The following is a 20,599-nucleotide window of genomic DNA, read 5'->3' as shown; positions in this document are numbered from 1 at the left end:
AACTAGCTCAATGAAGCTCCACTCGAGTCTATCGTATGCCTTGCTCATATCCGTCTTAACAGCCATGGAGCAATGCTTACTAGCTGTAGACGTTTTGAGGAAATGGAGAACTTCATGTGTTATGAGCACATTGTCGGAGATGGCTCGATCCGGTACAAAAGCTGACTGATTTTCTGAGATTAAGGTCGAGAGGATCGGTTGTAGTCTTCGGGTGAGAAGCTTAGAGATTATCTTATAGTAGACGTTGCATAGCGCAATTGGTCTATAATCTGCTACAAACCGAGGTCCTTCTCCCTTGGGTATCAGCCTGATGTGCGTGTCATTTATACCGTTCGGCATTAGGCCTGATGCGAAAAAGGTTTGAATCTCTCGGACTATGTCATCTCCGACTGTCTTCCAGTTGGCCTGGAAAAAACCCGCAGAGAAACCGTCCGGCCCAGGAGCTTTATCCGAATGTATCGAAAATACTGCCAATTTGATTTCCTCCGCTGATGGTTCTCCTACAAGCTTCTCATTGTCAGCCGCAGTGATCAATGGAGATAGCGCCTGGTTAACGATTTGTTCACGTTCTTCCTCATGAGAGGTGAAAAGTTCTGTGAAATAATTCACGATAGTTTTGGTGATTGCTTCTTCCTTGTGATGCACTCCACCTTCGGCATCCTCTAGAACAGAGATACAATTTCTAGCTTTCCTACCCTTTGTTGTGGCATGGAAATAGCCTGTGTTCCGATCACCTAGGCTGAGCCATAGGGTCCTGCTCCTCTGTCTCCAAAACTCCTCCTCAGACTTATATGCCTCTTTCAGCTCTTGGTTTAGGATTGCTAGCAGGGCTGCATCATCATTAGCGCTCGTCATTGCCTCCTCAAGATCGTTCTTCCTTTGCTCAATGATCTCCCTGCTGTTTCTCTGTTGCTCTTTATTCCATTTTACTATTGCTGACCGCACAATGGCTATTTTCCTGGAGACAGGTGCTGTTCCGGATTGTCTCCAATGTTTCTCAACTAATTCTTGAACTGCAGGGTTGTCTTTAAGTCTCCTGTCAAACCGGAACAAGCCTTTACCCTTCCTTCGTGTAGTGTCAAAACAAGTAATGATGGGCTTGTGATCTGATCCTCCGAACTTAAGATACTCGCTGTGACCTGCATAGAAATCCTCGTACCAGCTGCTGTTTGCAACAGCCCTATCCAGACGGCAACGTACTACATGGTCATGTCTAACTCCTCGCCAAGACAAAAAGTCCCCTGAATGTTTTATATCGTATAGATCCCCTTCAGACATGAAGGAACGCAGATCAACAAAAGAGCTCTCTGGTCTTTCAGCTCCCCCTGATTTCTCTTGCCCGTTTAAGATATCATTGAAATCTCCTGAGAGACGGAAAAAAGATCTTTTCACCTCAACAGTGGACAGAATCCGGCAAAAAGCTAAGGGGTGGTCAACGCGATTCCTATCTTCAGCGGGCAAAATGGTTATGCTTAAGTCGGTTCTCTCGGCAATGCCGAACCACTCGATGTCTTGCTTCAAGTTACCGACTTCTTTGTGCAAACGAATTCAGTCCGCCTTAACTAGATTTTGGTGGGATCCAAACCAAGACCAACAGAAGATGGCATGGATCTCATGGAGTAAGATGACAAACTCGAAAAGAGATGGAGGCCTTGGGTTTAGAGACATTCAAAGTTTCAATGACGCGTTACTGGGCAAATTAAGTTGGCGGATTTTGGAGAACCCGGACTGTTTACTAGCACGTATACTGCAGGGAAAATACTGTAAGTACAGTCCGCTGCTAGAGGTCCAAGCGTCACAGAACTGTTCACACGGGTGGAGAAGTATACTGATTGGGCGAGACTTGGTCAATAAGCACCTTGGATGGGCAATAGGCAATGGAGAGACAGTCCAAATATGGTCGGATGCATGGCTATCAACGACCAAAGCAGAGACACCGATGGGACCAGCAACTGAACAGACTAATGAAGCCTTTGTCAAGTCCCTATTTCAAGCAAATTCGTGCGAGTGGGACATAGGTAAAGTGGAAACTTTGTTCCCAGAGATCGCCCATAAGATACTAAGTATCAAACCAAGCAAGGAGAAAGGCCCCGACAAGAGAATCTGGTTAAAACATGATTCTGGGAAGTATAATACGAAGTCTGGATACCTAGCGGCTTTAGAAGATAAGCCGGATGAGGCAGGGGCTGCAGCATTAAGACAGGTCCCATGGATTAAGAAAGTGTGGGAGTTGCATACACCAACGAAGATCAAACTACTAATATGGAAAGCGATCCATGGAGGCCTCCCAGTCAATGAGAGACTAGCAGCTCGGAACATTATCCCAACAGCTGAGTGTGGCGTTTGCGGAGCCGTGGAATCTATAGATCACGTCTTTTTCTCATGCCCTCTTGCTCAGGAAGTGTGGAGAATGGTCCCAGTCAAGAATGATATATTGCCCTTGGAGTCGGATCGTTTTGTTGATAATTGGATCGCAGTTGTTGGTGCGGTGAGCCTACCACCTACGGGAGTAAATGCTGGTTCAATCACAGCCTGGGTAATATGGAGGTTATGGACCACAAGAAACTACAGAATCTTCCAAGAGAAAATCTTTACACCTCAGGAAGTGGTTACGAAGGCGATTGTGGATGCTAAGGAATGGGCAGTAGCGCAGGAAAAGAAGACGGACCCTGAACCTTCCAAGAAACGGGCGGGAGAAACAATAAGAATTGGAATCACCTGCAAAACTGACGCTGCCTGGAATCAGGAAAGAATGGCTGCGGGAGCAGCTTGGAACTTCTCACAACTGAATTCTGGTCTCAATAGGTCGGATTCAGAAATTTTCACCTATGTGAAATCACCCCTCGTGGCGGAGGGGCTTGCCTTGCGCGCAGCAATGGAGCAGGCACTGGTATTAGATTACAATCAAATCTCTTTTGAATCAGACTCGAAGATGTTGGTGACAGCAATACTAGAGGACTCATCCTACGCAGATTTGCATGGAATCTTATCGGACATCAAAACGTTGAAAGAGGCGTTCACCTCTGTTTCTTTTCGCTGGGTTAACAGAGACTCTGTTTCCTCTGTTGACTTACTAGCCAAGCAAACTTTAAATGCTTTTGTATTGAACCTTTAAGTTTTATTTAATCAGTTGGTGCACAAAAAAAAAAGCTATTTTCTTATTTTTCTACAAACTATCCACCATTTTCAAAATGGGTAAGAGTGTCTGTCACAATTCCTTTCTTTTTTTTGGTTAGAGTCTTTCAAATCCAAAGTTTTTCTTATTTTTATTCTTGTCTTTAACAATATAAGTTTGTTTGTTTTCCATTTTGTTGCCAATAAAATTCATGTTATCACCAAAGTCCTCCTTACACTCCCCATCTCTCAGTTGTATCAATGTCATTCATTGTTGCCTCTTCGGTTTCTCCTTATTTTCAGTCTTTTAACTTTTTTAGCTGCAACAAGCGTATTAGTGTTGAGATATAGTGTTTTTCTTAATGGACTTGTTATTATACCACTAGACTAATTACTCTTTTAACTGTGTTCAATATATACTTTTATATTCCCACTTTTTCTTTGTTTGGTTGTAACTTTTAAACTTGATTCACAGGTTTTTGCACTATTTTCCTCATCTAAGAAAATAGTAAAAAGTTTTTTCCTATAAATGAAAGAGCATCTACATTTTTTTTGTTTGTTTTATATCTATGTACAACTCACACACATACACACATTCATTAAAACCAAGTCAATACACAGACTGCACGTTATGTAATGAAACAAAACAAATTGTTAGAATTGTATTGTCTACAACTTAAATATAATCAGGAATCGGATGATAATGGCATCATGACCTACTAGTAAACGGACTAGACGTTGAAAATTCCTTTTAGCAAAAACCAAAATTGATTTGGAAATAGAAAAACAGACGTTACAACAACAAAAAAACTCATCATATTTGCAGGGTTCTATAAATCAGTGTCTTGTTGGGTATTCACAGAGACAAGCGAATTTAATTACTTTACAGCGATATATCATGAGATGAGAGAAGAGGATACATATGGATATATATATGGGCCATCATTTTTTGAAGTATAAATTTATTCATAGACAAATAGAGACTTTCATGTTACATAATATACAGCTCCCAAATTAATGGAACTCATGCGTTTCTCCTCGTACTCTCCTCGCTCAACCATATCTAAATATTTTCTGCTATTTTCTTATGAAGTTTTTAACTATAAGCACAAAATAAGCAAAAATAACACTATTTTCATGATTGTTTACACAATCTACAAGTCAAAAAACAAGCGTTGAGAATAAAATATCAATAATATCTCCCCAAGTAACGTAGGACTCTATTACAAGATCAAAAGAGTAGAATCAAGATTCAATAAAGATCCACAAAGAAATGATGAATCTGCGTCTTCGGGCAAAAGAACTCTCTATATATGAATAACACAGATCTCTCGAACAAGATGTACTCCAAGAAACCCCAAGAAATGTGTCAACTATAAAATATCTAACTAGCAAAGGTCTCTGTCTATATGTATTATGTATACGTACTGGGGCAAGAGCTTTAGTTGTGAAGAGGATTTGGACCGGAGGGGACGAGTCTTTTATCGACGCCGTACCTTGGATCAATCTCCGGCGGAGGAGGGGAAACAAGTGGCTGCTTCTGGCTACTACGGTGGATTCTTTGAAGCTCAAAGCACATAGAACGCGCGTAAGGACGAGAGAATGAGTCACAAGGAGTCACGTAATAAGGGAGGTGAACCCTCGGGAGGAATCGGTGAGTTCGGTAACGGAAGTTTCTTGATGTCATCGTCCGGTTTACTTCTGCTGCTGGATAAGTGATGGAAGTTGTGAGAAGGAAGAGGAGGAGGAGGAGAGAGATCAAGATCGAACGGTTCAGGTGTGTCGTGGACATTGCTCGATTTGGTGAGAGAGATAGCAAGTTTTTGTTGAAGAAGCAAGGAAAAGTTCAAACTTTGTGAGAAAGAGGGAAGTAAAGCAAATTGGGATTTTAATGCAACGCAGAAGATGCACATGAATCAACGTTAATTAGTTCGTTTTGTGGGTCCTTGGTTCATTTTCATAGACATAAATATAGTACGTGATACATTCCGATCGATTTATTTCACTTTCTATTGCTGTCTACCTGATTATTTATAGTACGTAAGAAAATGATCGAAAGTATTTTACATGAAAATGTAGTACGTGTATACAACTACACAAACCAATACAAGAAAACAAGAACGTTTTTTACACAAATGTAGTACGTATATATAGCTGTTACGTGGATCTTAAGCTATATATCTGGTCTTTATTGGTTTCCATGGGCTAAAAATGATTCCACCAAAACTATTATAAGCCCAATAAGGGCGGTCCATCAAATAAAGAGGGCATCTGTATCTTCAAAATGTGAGTTTTCAAAAAGTAAAAATACCAGAATATTCGAGTTTCTTTTGAATATTTTTGGTTATTTTTTTTTGCATTTACCTCGAATTAACACAAATCTCTTCTTGATAAAAATGAAACATCAACATGTTTTATAGAAAGCAAAGAGTAATGGCTATAGTCTTGACTTTTTTTTGTAATCCTATAGTCTTGACTTTGTTTGGGGTAAAATAAATATATATCCTGCTATACATTATATAAGTATATAAAATTACCATAGTTTAAAAAAATATTAAATCAAATTTATCTCATATACGTATAATCTATCCAACTATATTTGAACTATAATAAAAAGGTAATTTTTGATAAAAGAAAAAAAATGTAATATTAACTATTTCGCATTAACTTATTTATTTAAAATAAAAATTAAAACTATTTATTTTCTATAAAAACTTGATGAATAAAAATATATTAGTATTTATTATAATTGGTTATATATATAAACAAACACAAACAAATAGGGTGATTGGTTGGGTTGTAACTCTAGAAAATTTACTTTAGAATTTAGTCTGTAGAATTTTTTGATTTAGTTTTAAGGGATGTAGCTTTAAAATTTTCTACAGCTAAAAAGATGAAGCTTTAGAAAATAAGATTTTTACAACCATTTTTTATATGTTTTTGCTGTAGCTTTAGTTTTTTGGTTGTAACTTTAAAAACTAAGATAAAACATGATTAGTAGTAATTAAGATTGTAGATGAAAATTAAAGTTAAAATCACTTCCTACAGTTCAACCAATCACCCCAAAGTCTATGATGAACAGACATCCGTCTCAACGATGTGGATATAATAAAAAAAAAGAACTAATGCAATCTGTCATTTTTAGTTTTTTTAATCAGCATAGAATACACTATTAACAAGATTACACTTATACAAACTAAAATAAATAGCTAAACAATAATAAATATAAAACACTGCAAATTGAAAATAAACATTTGCATGGGTTTGTGGGTCAAGGTGTAGTAAGTATATTATTACTAAGGTACGAGTTGCAGAGGAAGGTTTATAAAGTGAAAGCTAGAGAAAGAAAAAAATCTTTAAATGTTGAAGACAAGAAGAATCTTAGTAAGAGACATGAAGCTTTAGATCAACACTCGAAGTCCTAAAGCAAAGAAATGGCTAATTGATAAGGCTTTACATGAACAAACATTTGAATTACCTTTAAGAAAAACAAACACCAGAAGAAAACAAAACCAAGGGATGACCTGTGGTTTCAGGCTCTGGTTCATTCTTCAACATCATGAGCAGGAAGATTGAGATCGATTCGCATATCAGCAGCAGCTTTGTGTTTGACCCTGTGTTCTTGGTTCACAAAAGAATGTGATCTCTTGTGACCTCCTAAAGCTTGTCCTGACTTGAACACTCTGAAGCAGAATGGGCACTCGTGACATTTGCCATTCTTGTTTGCACTAATTGCTTTCTTGCTGTTTGTGTCTACTGCACAAGAATCACTCTCATAACAAGGCAAGACAACCCTTTTGCTTTTGCGCAGCTCATACTTTGATCTTCCCTCCTTGACCCCAAACTCACCACCATTGTTCCTAAGACACCCATCAACCGAGATATCTGAGTCTGACCTCTTTGGACCATTCATGAAGTAATCAGAGTCTGAGCTATATGAATCAGAGAGAATAGCACCATTATCATCATCATCATCATCAGAGTTATTCTCTGAAGACTCAGCTACTAGAGAGTTAACCACCAAGGTAAGTCCTCTAGAATCCATAGACATCATCATGAGAGACAAAGCAGTGTTCTTATCTTCTTGGTCAATCTCACAAGCAGAAGAAGACGAGCTCCCATTACTAAAAGACTCTGAACTGAACTGCTTCTTGGATCTTTTCCTGGTAGGACCTGAAGAAGTAGTCTCAGTATCCATCACCAACTTCTCTCCCTCACAGTGACAACAATCCATGTGATTCCAAAGAGCTTTCAAAGAATCAAAACCTTTACCACATTCTCTGCAACAAAGTTGCTGCTGCTGCTGTGTTAGAGCCGTGATCTCTCTCTGATCCGCCAACCTCTTATTGTTGTTGTTCTTGCCATTGTAGCTACTTGAAAGAAGTGAGTACTGGTTGGTGTGAATCCTGATGTGACGTCCAAGTGATTTACCAGAAGGTAACTTCTTGTTACAGAACTTGCACATGTACTCCCTCTCTATCATCTTCTCCATTGATCTTAAGACAAATGATCCAACACCAAACAAGCTGAATATATCAAGAAAAAGAGTTTTCTTTGGTAGGTAAACGAAAGCTTAAAGATTAGCGAGAAGAACCCATTCTTGTGAGCATGACTGATGAGTTTACCTCAGAAAAATGTTGCACAAAACGACAAAGCTTGATGCTTTCTTAGCGAAGAGAGAGAGAGAGAGAGAGAGAGAGAGAGAGAGAGAGAGAGAGAGAGAGAGAGAGAGAGAGAGAGAGAGAGAGAGAGGGAGAGAGAGAGAAGCAACAAAGGTTGATATGCTTTCTTAGGGATCAGAGTTTGGGATGTGACAGTTGTTCTCTAGCTAAGTACAAGATCTGACCTTCGAGCTAATAAGAGGAAGCAAAGAGATAAGTTTTTAAAAATACAATCTATCCTTTGAAGTTTAGAGATTTGTTTCCTTTTTTTTTTTTTTGAACACAAAGAGATTTGTTTCCTTTCTTTTGATTTTGGGGCAAATAAGAAAAAAAAAATACTTAAAAAAAAAGAGAGAGGAAGTGATGTTACTTAAAAAGGTCAGCTGCATTTTTGGATCTATTCCTCCTCTCTCTCTCTCAACCAACACAACACACACTCTCTGCTTTCTCTCTCTCTCTATCTCTTAATTAGGTGTGTGTGTTTTTCAATTCATGCATGGAAGCAAAAGGGTATGAGAAAAGATACAACAGATTGTTAAAATATATTTGGCCATTCTTCAAAATTTTCAAAAAAACAAACCAAATCTTGAAATTGCACAATCCGCTGAAAGTTTTCTATAGTACACTACTAAACTGGAATGAGTAGAAATTCAATTCTGGTAGCGGGTATAACAAACCATGGGGCCAAACAGAGACTTCTCCACGTCCAAACAAGACAACAACAATTGGCTCCTTGTCTCTACCACATATTCTCCGATTCTAAAGCAACAAACTTTGGCATTTGTCATGTATGTTTGTAAATAAAGACTTCTTAATCTTTGCAGTTTCCATCAAGACCCAAAATCATTTTATTTGTTTCTCTCTTGATATGTTTTACTTAAAATCATAGTACAAAAGAAAATAAAATCAGAGAGATTCTGACATTTTCTAGGTACAGAATTTTGAGGGAAGAGGGCCCCAAGAAAACTGAAACAACAGCACATTCACAAGGGTTCCACATGCCATATTCATTTTTCTTTTAAAAAAGTCACTCTCTCTCTCTCTCTGTCTCTCTCTCTCTCTCTAGTCTCTACTTTTTAATAGGAAATTAGAAACATTTGGAGGACCCCATAACCCCAAAAATCTCTTCCTAGCATTCTGCAAGTTGTTGCAAAATGATGTTGCCGCCACACTTGTTTCTTTCCTTGTTTTCCCATGATACATGAGTCATGACCAAATATCTTTCTCCATGACGCTGCTCAGTTTGGTTGAAACTTTCAGATCTTTACACTCCTTCAACTTTCTTCTGTTCATCTCCAAGACCAGTCTCTTCTTTCTTTGCACAGTTCTTCCAGATAGAGTTCACCGCATCATGTGCAAGCTCAAAGGTCAAGCATGAGTCATCTCCCACGTTCAATCTCTCCTCATTGCACCCAGAAAACATATCCATATACCCAGCATTCATCTTGTGCTCATCACACAGTCTACTACCACCTTCTCTGGTATCATCTTCATCATTGTCACTAATACTGGCATCTTCTTCCTGATGAAGTGGATGCACTTTCTCATTGAACTTTTCAGTCTCTTGATGAAGAGGAGATTCGACAGCAAAGTCTTCTTCGACATATTGAGCACCCAAAGGTCCTCCTCCAGAACCTCCATGCCATTCATCATCATCACTATCAATGTCCAATACCATAGACCTATTCTGTGTGGCCCTTCTTCTAAGAACAAAAACGTTAAAGTAGTAGCTAACAATCTCGTGCTTGGTTCGGGTCAAAAACGCAGCTTCTAAGTGCTTCCAAAAGTTCCGACCTATCGTCACGGGACTGGAATAAACAACCTCATGAAAAAGTAGTGCATCTTCATCGCTCCACCTCTGTGCAACTTCTTCTCCCATATCACACAATCCCATGTCTCTGAATTTCTCAGATCCAAGCACCTTAACCATGTCTTCTCTAGCTTCTTTAACATGGTGGCGCACACACCTTATAGAACCCATGTCCTCGCAGACACAGAACTCTCTACCTTTCCCTACTATGTTGTCATCCATATGTGCCGGCATGGGAAGAACACATGTACCAGTGCCTAGAGGTTCTAGGTTCCTATTTAGACTACCTTCCCATTCAGGAATCATGGCTTGATGATCTGGTCCAGTGGGCACTTGCTTTCTAGCAGGCTGATCCAAGAGGAAAGAATAGAAAGACTCAACAGGAGCAAACGTTCTTGGAGAGTGAGGAGGGTGAGTTGCATCTTCTCCGTGGCAATCTTCCATGACCCGGTCAAAACAACCATCCATGTCTAGACCCGGGTAAGCGAAACATGACTCTTCATCAAAGGTTTCACCTCCTTGGGGTTTCAAAAGATCTCCCTCATCCACTACTGTCGACAAAACCCATTCAAAAGAAAAGATTCAATCACAAAGAAGACTTTGGTCCGGTAACAAACAACATAAAGAAATTCACAAGGAATAGTTTACCTGTGGCAAGAGGACTCTGCGAAGACTCTTCAAACTGCATAGACTTGTCGTTAAAGCCAAGCTGTCTAGAATGTTTAAATGGGAGCTCATGAAACTTGTTGTCATCTAAAGGGCGTTTGAATCCCATTTCCAACCTACATAGTACACGAGAGAACAACTCGAATCTTTAGAAATAAACGGTAAGAATCTCCTCACAGTTGTGAAGCAAATGCATGCATGCAAGAGACCTTATAACAAACCGTATGTAAGATACCTAACTGTATAAGTTCCTCTAAGGACAGGCATGCTACTTAAATTGACATGTAACACAACAATGAACCAGTACAATAACAAAAACTTACAGAATTAGTAATGCTAAAAGCAAAACAGTTCAAATAAGAATAAATGGTGTGTATTATTATTTACCTATGTACAGAGAGATAAGCTCAGATAATGTTTTCAAGCCAACTTCACCAAACTATAACGTTCACCAGAAGGCTCAGATAATATAAAGTAAGACTCAGAGGCTTAAGCTAGAAAAAGAAAATCAAAATCCCCATTTCAGAAGAAAACCCTAACCCTAGATTCCGGCATCAAATTAACATCAAATTTAGAAAATTGATTAAACAGCAAAAGAAATTGATGGATAGAGAAATTATACGACGTGTGAGGAGATCGACAACCCTAACCCTAGATCTTTCTTAACAGACGAAATATGTAATAATTGGTATCAATCGAAAGAGGGAAATGTCAATTAGATGAATCTACAGATCAATTGGGAAAAAATAAATTGCAGTAAAACGAAATCAAAATATTGATTACGAAGAAAAAAATTGGGGGAAGAACACGAAAGAAGATAAAAAGTGGATACGGTTCGTGCTATTATTCGGGTTGACCCGTAAAAAAATCCCTGAATGTTAGCTGGACCTCGTAATTTAAGACCAGCACACTTTTCTAGCTAGTCCTTACTACTTTCTAAATATTACACTTCATTCCTTGTTTCCTCGTTTCTTACAATTAAACCCAAACTGCAGAACATAAAAGCACAAAATTTTGTTATCTTTTGGAGAGAATTCTACCATATTTATTATCATGCTAACCATATCAATTTAGAGAAATGTTACTATCCTTGCTCAGCTTCAAACGTTACAACAAGATATTACAACTCAGGACTATATACTCCCTCCGTTCCCGAAAGTAAGATGTTTTAGATTTTTTACTTGTTCCACAAAGATAGATTTCTATAGGTTTAATGTACCTTTTTATACTTTTAAGGAACATTAAATGAAAATATTTGAATTGATTAAATTTTATTGGTGAAAAGTTATTGGAAAGTGTATAATAAAGTAAAAGAAAAAAATAAATTATAAACATTTATTGAATTCTTAATAAGCGTGAACACTTTAGAAAATCTTACTTTCAGGAATAGATGTAATATTATATAAGAAATGCATAGTTTCTCAAAATTAATACTGCAAGTGGTGCATTCAATTTTCAATCTTTTTTTTAATACATGTGAGTTGAGCTGAGACCGTTTATTTTTGCGGTGAAACATTTTATATATACAAACAATACTCTTATTTTCAAGGGTTTTTGTCATAAGATTTATATATGCTCACACTTCAAATTGAAACTCTGTCATGACAACTAACTTTCATTGATTTTGTTATGCTTAGTATATCTTTTTTTCTAAATCCAAATACATAACACAAGTTTTGTATAGATTAAGCGAAACCAATTAGGAAAATCAAGAAGTGGAGTTCAAGAAAGAAGTGAACCAATGAACAGAATCCTTAGGATATCTCTTAAGCTTGTCTCTATAATCAACGAAGTAGAGACCAAATCTTGAGCTATAACCTGCAGCCCATTCCCAATTATCCAACAGCGACCACACGAAGTATCCTTTCACATTGCATCCATCCTCTTTAATCGCGGCTTGTAAGCTCGAAAGATAGTCATGGTGGTATCTGATTCTCTTTGCATCTTTGAGAGTTTCTTTCCTTGGAATCAGAATGCTGTTTGAATCGTCCATTCCTACACACACAGGCACACAATCATCATCGTGAAGTCTCTATTTCTTGTGGATTTAGAGGGTTATAACGGATGTGTCTGTTTACCATTTTCAGTGATATAGACTGGAGGGTTTCCATATCTATGCTTGACGTAATTCATCAAGCTTCTCATCCCTCTAGGCACTATATACAGCCATATCGAACTGGCCTGTCGACAACAACATAAATTAACACCAGTGGTTAAAAATTAATTTGTTAGATGTATAACTTATTAGAGATTATAGTAATTTTCTTACCCTGTCTCCAATCGCACTTAAACCCTTAAAAGCTGAAATTCAAAACAAAATTATCAACAAAGTGAACGGGCAATTTAGTTAGAGTTCAATAATATTTTAAAAATAAATTTACGGGTCTATGTTTATGTGAATTATTTTTTAAAAAATATATGAGTCATGCGAATGTTTCACTGATTATATTATGCAATAACTACATTTTAAATAAGATTAAAGTGTGGTTTTTCTTACGTAGAGTGACGGTTCCAGAATCAGAAATGGCATCGTGTAGGAGAGTGCCAATGAGATTAGTGGCATTGTTTCTTGCATAGTACGTTGTGTAATGATTAATCCCTACAAAATCTAGGGAACCCTTTATCAAATTTGATTGAGATCCTGTTAACACCGGCAATCTGCTTCCGACTCTGCTTCTCATCGAACTCGGGTAATCCCCAAACATCAACGGATCCAAAAACCTAATACCGTATCAAGATATATCACTTTCTCATAAAAAAAAGGTGGTTGTGTAATAGAATGATATTATAACTCGTTGAAAATTACCACCCAAGTTGAAAGTCTTGAGCTCTTTGTGCAGCTTCCATGTCCTCTCTATTGTTTGATTCCGGTTCATACCACATTACATCAAACGCTATACCTAGTGAACCTCCTTGCGTTGCCTGTTATAAGTATACATCAGATCTGTATATCTTAAGTTTTATATAACATAATGTTTTCATTGTAGTATTAACTTACCTTGTACTTTTTCCTGTAGATATCTGATACGGTGGCGTGAGTTAGAATAACATTGTGACCAACGATGTAAGGCTCGGTAGATGAGTTGCCGGAGCGACAAGTGAGCTTAAAAAGAATAGAGCAACGGCCTGGAGCTTGTAGACCAACGTCGTAGCCTTGTATAGAGAATGTGTGTGGCTCGTTGAACGTGATCCAATGCTTCACTCTATCTCCAAATCTCTGGAAACAAACCTCTGCATAAGCTGCAAAATCATTTCTGCCCAAAAAAACATGATATAGCCTTTAATCTTTTGAAAATTCATTTATGTCTAGTTAATAGTTCTATTAAATGTTTATATCGCCTTTTGTGTGGATTGTACATGATTTGTGGGTTTAGCCAACCGAGGTATCGATCATGGAGTGCCTGAGGAAGGTCCCAATGGTACAACGTCACATACGGCTCGATCCCTACAATTGTTTCGTTATAGTATACATGTCAAACTCAACAAACAATAAAAAAAAATTCGAATGAATGTAAAATTTATTCAATCAAAAACCTTTTTACATCAAGTGTGCATCTATTGTTGATTTGTGTAATAAATAAAAAATGAATAAAAATCAACCAACAATAGTTTCAATAAAAAACATATTCAGTGATTGATGTTCACTACCTTTAGCAAGTAAAGCATTTATGAGTTTGTTGTAGTGATCGATTCCGGCCTCGTTTATTTGTCCTACACCATCTGTAAACAACACATAATATCATTCTCATAATCTTATCAATCCATCAAAAAGGCCATATCAAATTTAAAAATATTGTAGTTTATCCAATCTAAACTATATAAAATATTAATGAAATGTATGAAACATACTTGGAAAAATGCGAGCCCACGAAATGGAAAACCTGTAAGCGTCCATTCCCATATTCTTCATGAGTTGTACATCTTCCTGCCCTCACCATTTTGTAATTTCAGTTAAATCATTACTTCGTGTAATTTTTTAAGGAATTGTATAAACATTGAAATTTATTTGGTTTATATAAATGAGGTTTACCTCGTACCGGTGGTACTGATCAACAGCAACATCGGCGTTGCTAAAATCTGTGATTTTACCAAAAGTGTGGGAGAAGGTGTCCCATATGGTAGGACCTCTTCCATCTTCCTTTACTGCCCCCTCGTGCTGCGCCAATTATTGATTTCTTTAATTATTTTTATATAAGGCTCGGTCCACTACTATTTTCATTTTTATTATGTACTAACGTTTTTAAAAAGTAATTGAAACATTAGTTGTGTGTGTGCTTGGTTAGGTAAGAGACATTCCGAGAAAAAGAATCGAGAAGAAGAAAAAAGAGAAAAGTTAATGGGTAAATTGTGAAAATGTGTAAAAGAAAGGGTCGTTGTTTGAAAAGACCCACAAGAAAGGGACGAGGATGTATTTTTTTTTTGTAAAAAAGGCTTTCATTAAAATTTAAAACAAAGTACAGATGTGATTTGTTAGATCATATAGTTTGAGAAAGTGTGATACATGAAGTAGACATAAAAAAGAGCTATAAAAGTTTGAAAACTTAGTACAACTCTTAGCTTAACCAAACTAAGAAGGATATTAGTGCGCTTGATTGGAACCTCGACCTCTACGGCCTCGTTTTCCTTTTCCACGAACTGTCATCCATCCCATATCTTGGTACTTTTGTGTCGGTTTGATCAACCGACCCCCTCTTGTCATGTTTCCATCCAATACATCCTCGTTCGGGACGAGGATGTATTGGATGCCCGTGATTCATGAATGGTATGTGGCCTTGGTTACGCGTCACGCATTTGTTTGTATATCGATTTATATGAACCATATTTCAAGAACAAATACATATATTGTTTAAATATAAAAAGAATGAATGTATAATCATATACAAAAATCACATAGTAGTAGTATGATGATGATGACAAAGAAAATATTACCATGAATTTACAGAGGTAGCTTAAGTGTTTCAAGATACATTAAAGTACTTTGTCTTCATTAGTGTTAGATAAAAAAATGGTTTAGTATTGTGTTACCAACTACAAAGTTCATATGTCGACGTATTTTTTTTATGTTTTTGTTGCTACTGAAAGAACAAAAACATATCACATGGGGAACGTATATGTTCTGATGTGACCTAATTTTTGGTCGTGAATAATATTGCTTTCAGATTCCATTAAAAGGAAAAGATTATAAAACAAATGAAAAAATGAATAATAAAAAATAGGAAAAAGAGAAGGAGAGTGGAGAGGAGAGAGGAGAGGGGACCTGAAAAGCAGAAGAAGCAGTTCCGAAGACAAAGCCTTTTGGGAAACTGCCTCTGGAAATTTCCTCAGCACATATGCATGTCTTATCCATCGTCACCATCATCATAATTATGGTCATCGTCAACATGGTTAATCTTCTTGGAGCTATCTCTTTGTTCATCTTTTCGTCTCCAGTTACGTGTACATATATCTTTTGTGGTGATCGCAGAAAGATAGAAGTGAGAGATACGAAACAAGGAGAATAAAGAAGAGTGCTAGTGGAAAACCAAAGCTATGAAAGGGGTGCTATAAATAGGAAAGTGGGAAATGTGAGATATATGAAATCTTCGGCTTTATAAAAAAAGAAATGAAATCTTCGGATAAGATGCTAATTATTAATTAAAAAAATATAAATACATTATAATAACTGTTGCTGAGAAAAGAAAATGAAAGACATATCAAAAATAGACGTACAAAAATTAATAGTGAATTATTTTTTATGTTATAGAACTAGTTATATGGATAAAGTTGATTTTAAAGTTGGATGAAATCATATTCTGTTATTTTACCAATCACTTATATAGAAGAAAAATATCTAGCCACATAAGTATACTTCACTAAATTTATATTTTTTATTTATTATTATTTATGTAACCTTTTATACATTTTGCATCTCTTTTTGCTATTTTACTTTGATAAGAACTTACATGGTATATTCGTTAAAGAAAAGGAACTTACATGGTATTGACAAAAAAAAAAGATCTTACATGGTAAGATATCTAATATAATTTTAAATTAGGATAAGACTTGCGCCTTGCGCAAGGTAAATTTATATGAAAATTATTAAGAAATATCGTATAGAAAATAAAATTTATATTATTGATCGAATTAATATTTTTGGCCCTTAAACAATTTTTAAAAACTGTTTGTTAATTACATAATTTGTTTGTTAATAAACTGATCTCATTTTTAAAAATATTTTAGGTCAAAAAATTATTTATCGTATAAAAACCTAACGTTTAGGCCGAAGAATCTCATGCCTATTATTTTGTTACAATGAAACTATGTCAGCTCGGTTTTATATCATGATTTAGCAATTTAAAAGTTAATCATGGTTATCAGAAGTTTACGTTCACGTGCCAATCCTATATATCTTCGATATTTTTTTTGTGCCATTTTGGTTTTTGCTCGATATAAATATTGATTTTTGAGTTTATTCTCATTTTTTTCTTTTATTTTGGCATGAGATTTATAAAATGTTTAAGATTCAAAATTATTAAAGAGATACATACTTATGTTAAGATTTTATATTTTTTTGCATATTATGAAATAATAAAATAATCATTATATATTAATAAACTAAGAAATCAATTACTATTATGTAATAAATTGGCTTGCACATATAAATTAAATGACCACTCTTGTTTATTTGTAATCATTTTAGGATAAATAAATCAAAACAATTAATCTTATATATCATATATGATATATAATTAAATTTGCAAAATATGAAATATATATATATATATATATATTAACATAAAAACCTATTAAAATAAAATTATTTATTTATATGATTTTATTATCATGGTATCGTATTATAGAAAAAATTTAAACATTGATCACAAAAGTTTATGTGAGACTTTTAACAGTTTTAGTAATTTATACTCGTTTTGAAAAATTTAAAATACAACATGTACAAAAAATCTAAAATATTAATATATGATAAAGTAATTGTGTAATTTATTTTAATATTAAATAATTAAACAAAATGATAGAAAGTATAAAGATTATTAGAAAATCTTCATTATTTAAAATCATTAATTACTATATATATCATGATCACATAAAGTAATTCTGTAGGTTTTATTTAAGAAAATACTATATAATAAATTTTAATTTGATAAATGAATATTCTATAATGGACATATTCTATAATATAACATTCCCTAGCAATTTAATTTTGGATAACAAAATTTTCAATTCAAGCCGCCATGTAAACAAATTAACATTCCAATTACGTGACAACTCAGCATGACACTTTTTTAATTAGTACAAACTACATGTTCTAAACTTTTTAAATGTTTCTCTATTAATATATAGGGGATGTTGAACCATTGATCGTTAATTTTAACATAATAATTTTAACAGTTTTAGTACTTTTATCGTTTTTTTAAATTCAAAATATAACATGTACAAATCTATATTTTAATTTTATAGCTAATTTGATTGTTTGATTTATTTTAATAAAATAAAATTTAACAAAAACGATCGATCAGATATAAATTGTTATCAAATATTTATTATTAGAATCATTAATTGTCATATATATATTAGTCATATTTGGTAATTCCATAGCTTTTACTTAAGAAAAAAAATATTAATTGTACACTTTAATTAATTTTATGATTAGTTTAATGAAAAGTATAATATATACTTAACTGGACCAACATATTTTCTAAGGATTCTGAATTTCATTATGGTGATGACACGTGACTACACTTAAAGATTGTAATATTTTTCAATTAATATATAAGAGATAGCAAATTAGCGAGTAGCAATTACTTGGATGAAAATTAATTTGCAATTGCGTTTGCGTTTGTGGCCCATTTCTATAGTCTAAGGGCCTGACTGGCTTAAATGTATCGGTTGCAGTCACATGAGTTTGCCGATGCGGATAGTTACAGTTTCAAGCGTTATTGAAATATCATTCTTTTTATGTTTTTTTTTTTGAGTTTTTTTCTTTGTATGTAAAAACACTTTTTAAAACACTTGTGGATATCTAATAAATGTATATATATCGTAAATGTTGAAACTTTATAAAAAATATCAAAATATTTCATATTTGAGTGAAAATATTTATTATTATTATATGTACTCATTTTATATTATTTTTGATAAAAATAGAAAACTGAAAAAAATCAAATAATGTATTCACAAATACGAATACTAGTGGCTTCTGGAATTGAAAATGCTTAATTGCTTATTAGAAGTTCTCTTCATACAACACCCGTTATCGAATTATTGATTCTACACAAATCAACTTTCTTGTATAGAAAAGTGGACGGAGGATTGGGGACAATCATATGAATTTTAATTATCATTACATATATGCGTTTGTTAGCTTCACACTCATTACATATATGCGTTTGTTAGCTTCACACTAATAAGTCAACGACCTCCAAGACCCTCTTATCTTTTTTTTAATCCTCTCCAGATGCAATTAGTCTTTACCCATATACACATGTGTTCACATTCCTATCCGTTTGTGTAGCTAACACGTGTTCACATTCCTATGCTACAACGTTTATGGTCAATGGACGAGCGAGATATACAAGCTCTACTGTGGACTCGTTCTATTGAGATAGGTATGAATATGATCACTCAGTACAACAATAGACGAGCTAGATATAATAGCTTCTCAGAATCAGTTCAGAGATGAGCTCTTATGCAGGAATCAAACACCGAAATGAATTACACAGTCGTCAGAAATTCATTATTCAAAACAACAGAGAAGATTTGTTAACAACTTGTAGCAAACATTTTGGCCAGAACAACAAAGGCTGTGTTTTTTATATATAAGTTACAGTAACAACTAGCAAGTGACATCCACAAGACTAGAGTAGAGCAGAACAGAGATGTAATCTGTCAGTTTTTCCTTCCTTCCGACAAGATGATGTGGTATCCATGCCTGCAATCACATCATAATCACATTCATCAACTACTAATCAAAGCCAACAAAAAAAAAAGGGAAAATCAGAATAGGATTGAAGAACGAAGAGAGAGGATGTTAGTAGTCATACGTAGATTTGAAAGGTGCACTAGTGACACCAACAGGTGTGTTGAAGGCGACATCTTGGAATGGACCTGCCATCTTTCCTCTAGGGAACCATCCAAGATCTCCTCCTTTTTTCCCTGATGGGCACTCCGAGTACTCTGCTGCAATCTGAGACAGTCCACGCACAAAGGTATGATAAGAAGATTCCCCACCATTCATTAGACACACATTTAGCTAACCGAAAACTGAAACTCGCAGGTCTCTAAATATCAATGAACTATGAAATGGGTTTTCAGATGTTATGTACATGTCAAAGCTAGAGATGGTACTTGCAGCTCACATTAGATGTTTCAATTCACCTTAGCAAACTCAGCAAAAAGAAAAAAAAGGGCAAACTTTCACCTTAGCAAACTCAGCAGGAGGAACTTTGTCTCCATTGCTCAACCAACCATCCTGCAACTTCTTGTATGCCTCATTGATCTTTCCTTGCTTTTCACACAAAACATGCCTCGCTGAAAACAAAACCATTGCAGTGTTGACAAATAATGCTACTCTACCACAGATGTCTCAAGTTGTGCAAGAACACAAAGACAGATGAATTGAAAGAACACACCTTTAACATAAGTGCATGTTCCAAGACCATCAGCAGCTTTCCCAGCTTTGCCTTTACCCTTGGAGGAGGCTTCATCACTGCCACCAGCTTGCTTTCCCTTACCCTTTCCACCAGCTTTAGCGTCTTTCCCCATCTACCAAACTCTGCAACAAACAACCCAGTATTAGCGTTACTACCATCACACACGTCTTGTAAACCCTAAAACCCTGAAGCAACACACACTAGAGATTCCAAATGCAAAGTGGCTTGGAATGTTTACAGGACACAGATGTCTAAATTAGGGATAACTTGCTTAAAGGACGAAACTTTGACGCATTAAATCGAACACTTAGTGAGCCCAGATCCATCAAATTCAGAATGATCACATCACAACAAGATTTCAGATTAAATACGAGGAGCCCAAGTAGAATAGTGGGTTAATTATATCTCGAAAGGAAAAACAAAACCCATCAAAGGGGCTGTAAGAGCAGCAGATGAGGACTTTACCTTTGAGGTTCTTCTTCTTCTTTCCGATTGAACGATCGAGCAAGAAGAGATTTGTTAGGTGAAGAAGATATATTCTCGAGGGAATATAATGGACCCACTTTATTGATGTGGCCTCGGCCCATTTTCGAGGCTCTGGATTCGAGTTTTATGAAACAAAATTAATTAAAAACAAAGTTTTACAAAAGAAATCAATTGGCTATGAGATTTTAAAGAGGAATATTAGAGCTCTAAAGATA

General features: G+C 35.5%; 5 protein-coding genes and 1 long non-coding RNA gene across 12 annotated transcripts; 1 reads left to right on the top strand and 5 right to left on the bottom strand.

Annotated features, from left to right (window-relative positions):
* Window positions 1-4,228: 4,228 nt before the first annotated feature.
* Window positions 4,229-5,268, bottom strand: LOC103835602 (CLAVATA3/ESR (CLE)-related protein 9). The gene has a single exon (XM_033278001.1). It carries the CDS (start codon window positions 4,904-4,906, stop codon window positions 4,556-4,558), a length of 351 nt encoding a protein of 116 aa, XP_033133892.1. The 5' UTR covers window positions 4,907-5,268; the 3' UTR covers window positions 4,229-4,555.
* A 706-nt stretch (window positions 5,269-5,974) lies between these two features.
* On the bottom strand, window positions 5,975-8,362 carry LOC103835601 (zinc finger protein ZAT9). 2 transcript variants are annotated; one of them, XM_009111773.3, is made up of 2 exons: window positions 7,740-8,362; window positions 5,975-7,640 (listed from the first exon to the last, which is right to left on the bottom strand). In XM_009111773.3, exon 2 carries the CDS (start codon window positions 7,604-7,606, stop codon window positions 6,659-6,661), a length of 948 nt encoding a protein of 315 aa, XP_009110021.1. In that variant the 5' UTR covers window positions 7,607-7,640; window positions 7,740-8,362; the 3' UTR covers window positions 5,975-6,658. The 2 variants fall into 2 exon arrangements, with proteins under 2 accessions (XP_009110021.1, XP_033133890.1); XM_033277999.1 differs by having other exon boundaries at window positions 5,975-7,610.
* Window positions 8,363-8,658: 296 nt separating this feature from the next.
* LOC103835600 lies at window positions 8,659-11,596 on the bottom strand. 6 transcript variants are annotated; one of them, XM_009111771.3, is made up of 3 exons: window positions 10,639-11,596; window positions 10,234-10,367; window positions 8,659-10,136 (listed from the first exon to the last, which is right to left on the bottom strand). In XM_009111771.3, the coding sequence occupies exons 2-3, from the start codon at window positions 10,358-10,360 to the stop codon at window positions 9,040-9,042; spliced, it is 1,224 nt and encodes a 407-aa protein (XP_009110019.1). In that variant the 5' UTR covers window positions 10,361-10,367; window positions 10,639-11,596; the 3' UTR covers window positions 8,659-9,039. The 6 variants fall into 6 exon arrangements, with proteins under 6 accessions (XP_009110019.1, XP_033133888.1, XP_033133887.1 ...); XM_033277997.1 differs by having other exon boundaries at window positions 8,659-10,133; XM_033277996.1 differs by having other exon boundaries at window positions 11,035-11,123.
* Window positions 11,597-11,839: 243 nt separating this feature from the next.
* LOC103835599 (beta-glucosidase 40) lies at window positions 11,840-15,744 on the bottom strand. Its single transcript, XM_009111769.2, has 11 exons — window positions 15,509-15,744; window positions 14,282-14,407; window positions 14,101-14,176; window positions 13,900-13,971; window positions 13,609-13,696; window positions 13,250-13,505; window positions 13,058-13,173; window positions 12,749-12,972; window positions 12,521-12,552; window positions 12,330-12,432; window positions 11,840-12,246 (listed from the first exon to the last, which is right to left on the bottom strand). Exons 1-11 carry the CDS (start codon window positions 15,665-15,667, stop codon window positions 11,960-11,962), a joined length of 1,539 nt encoding a protein of 512 aa, XP_009110017.1. The 5' UTR covers window positions 15,668-15,744; the 3' UTR covers window positions 11,840-11,959.
* Window positions 14,416-16,019, top strand: LOC117127480. The gene is made up of 2 exons (XR_004450540.1): window positions 14,416-15,635; window positions 15,716-16,019. It is a non-coding gene; the product is annotated as an uncharacterized LOC117127480 (long non-coding RNA).
* A 2,916-nt stretch (window positions 16,020-18,935) lies between these two features.
* Window positions 18,936-20,498, bottom strand: LOC103835597 (peptidyl-prolyl cis-trans isomerase NIMA-interacting 4). The gene is made up of 5 exons (XM_009111768.3): window positions 20,364-20,498; window positions 19,878-20,020; window positions 19,667-19,776; window positions 19,290-19,432; window positions 18,936-19,177 (listed from the first exon to the last, which is right to left on the bottom strand). Exons 2-5 carry the CDS (start codon window positions 20,008-20,010, stop codon window positions 19,135-19,137), a joined length of 429 nt encoding a protein of 142 aa, XP_009110016.1. The 5' UTR covers window positions 20,011-20,020; window positions 20,364-20,498; the 3' UTR covers window positions 18,936-19,134.
* Between the last annotated feature and the right edge of the window lie 101 nt (window positions 20,499-20,599).

This window comes from Brassica rapa, chromosome A08 (genome assembly GCF_000309985.2).
Source record: "Brassica rapa cultivar Chiifu-401-42 chromosome A08, CAAS_Brap_v3.01, whole genome shotgun sequence".
Lineage (NCBI taxonomy): Eukaryota > Viridiplantae > Streptophyta > Magnoliopsida > Brassicales > Brassicaceae > Brassica > Brassica rapa.
The sequence above is the reverse complement of the archived record's forward strand: the minus strand, read 5'-3'. Positions and strand labels throughout refer to the sequence as shown.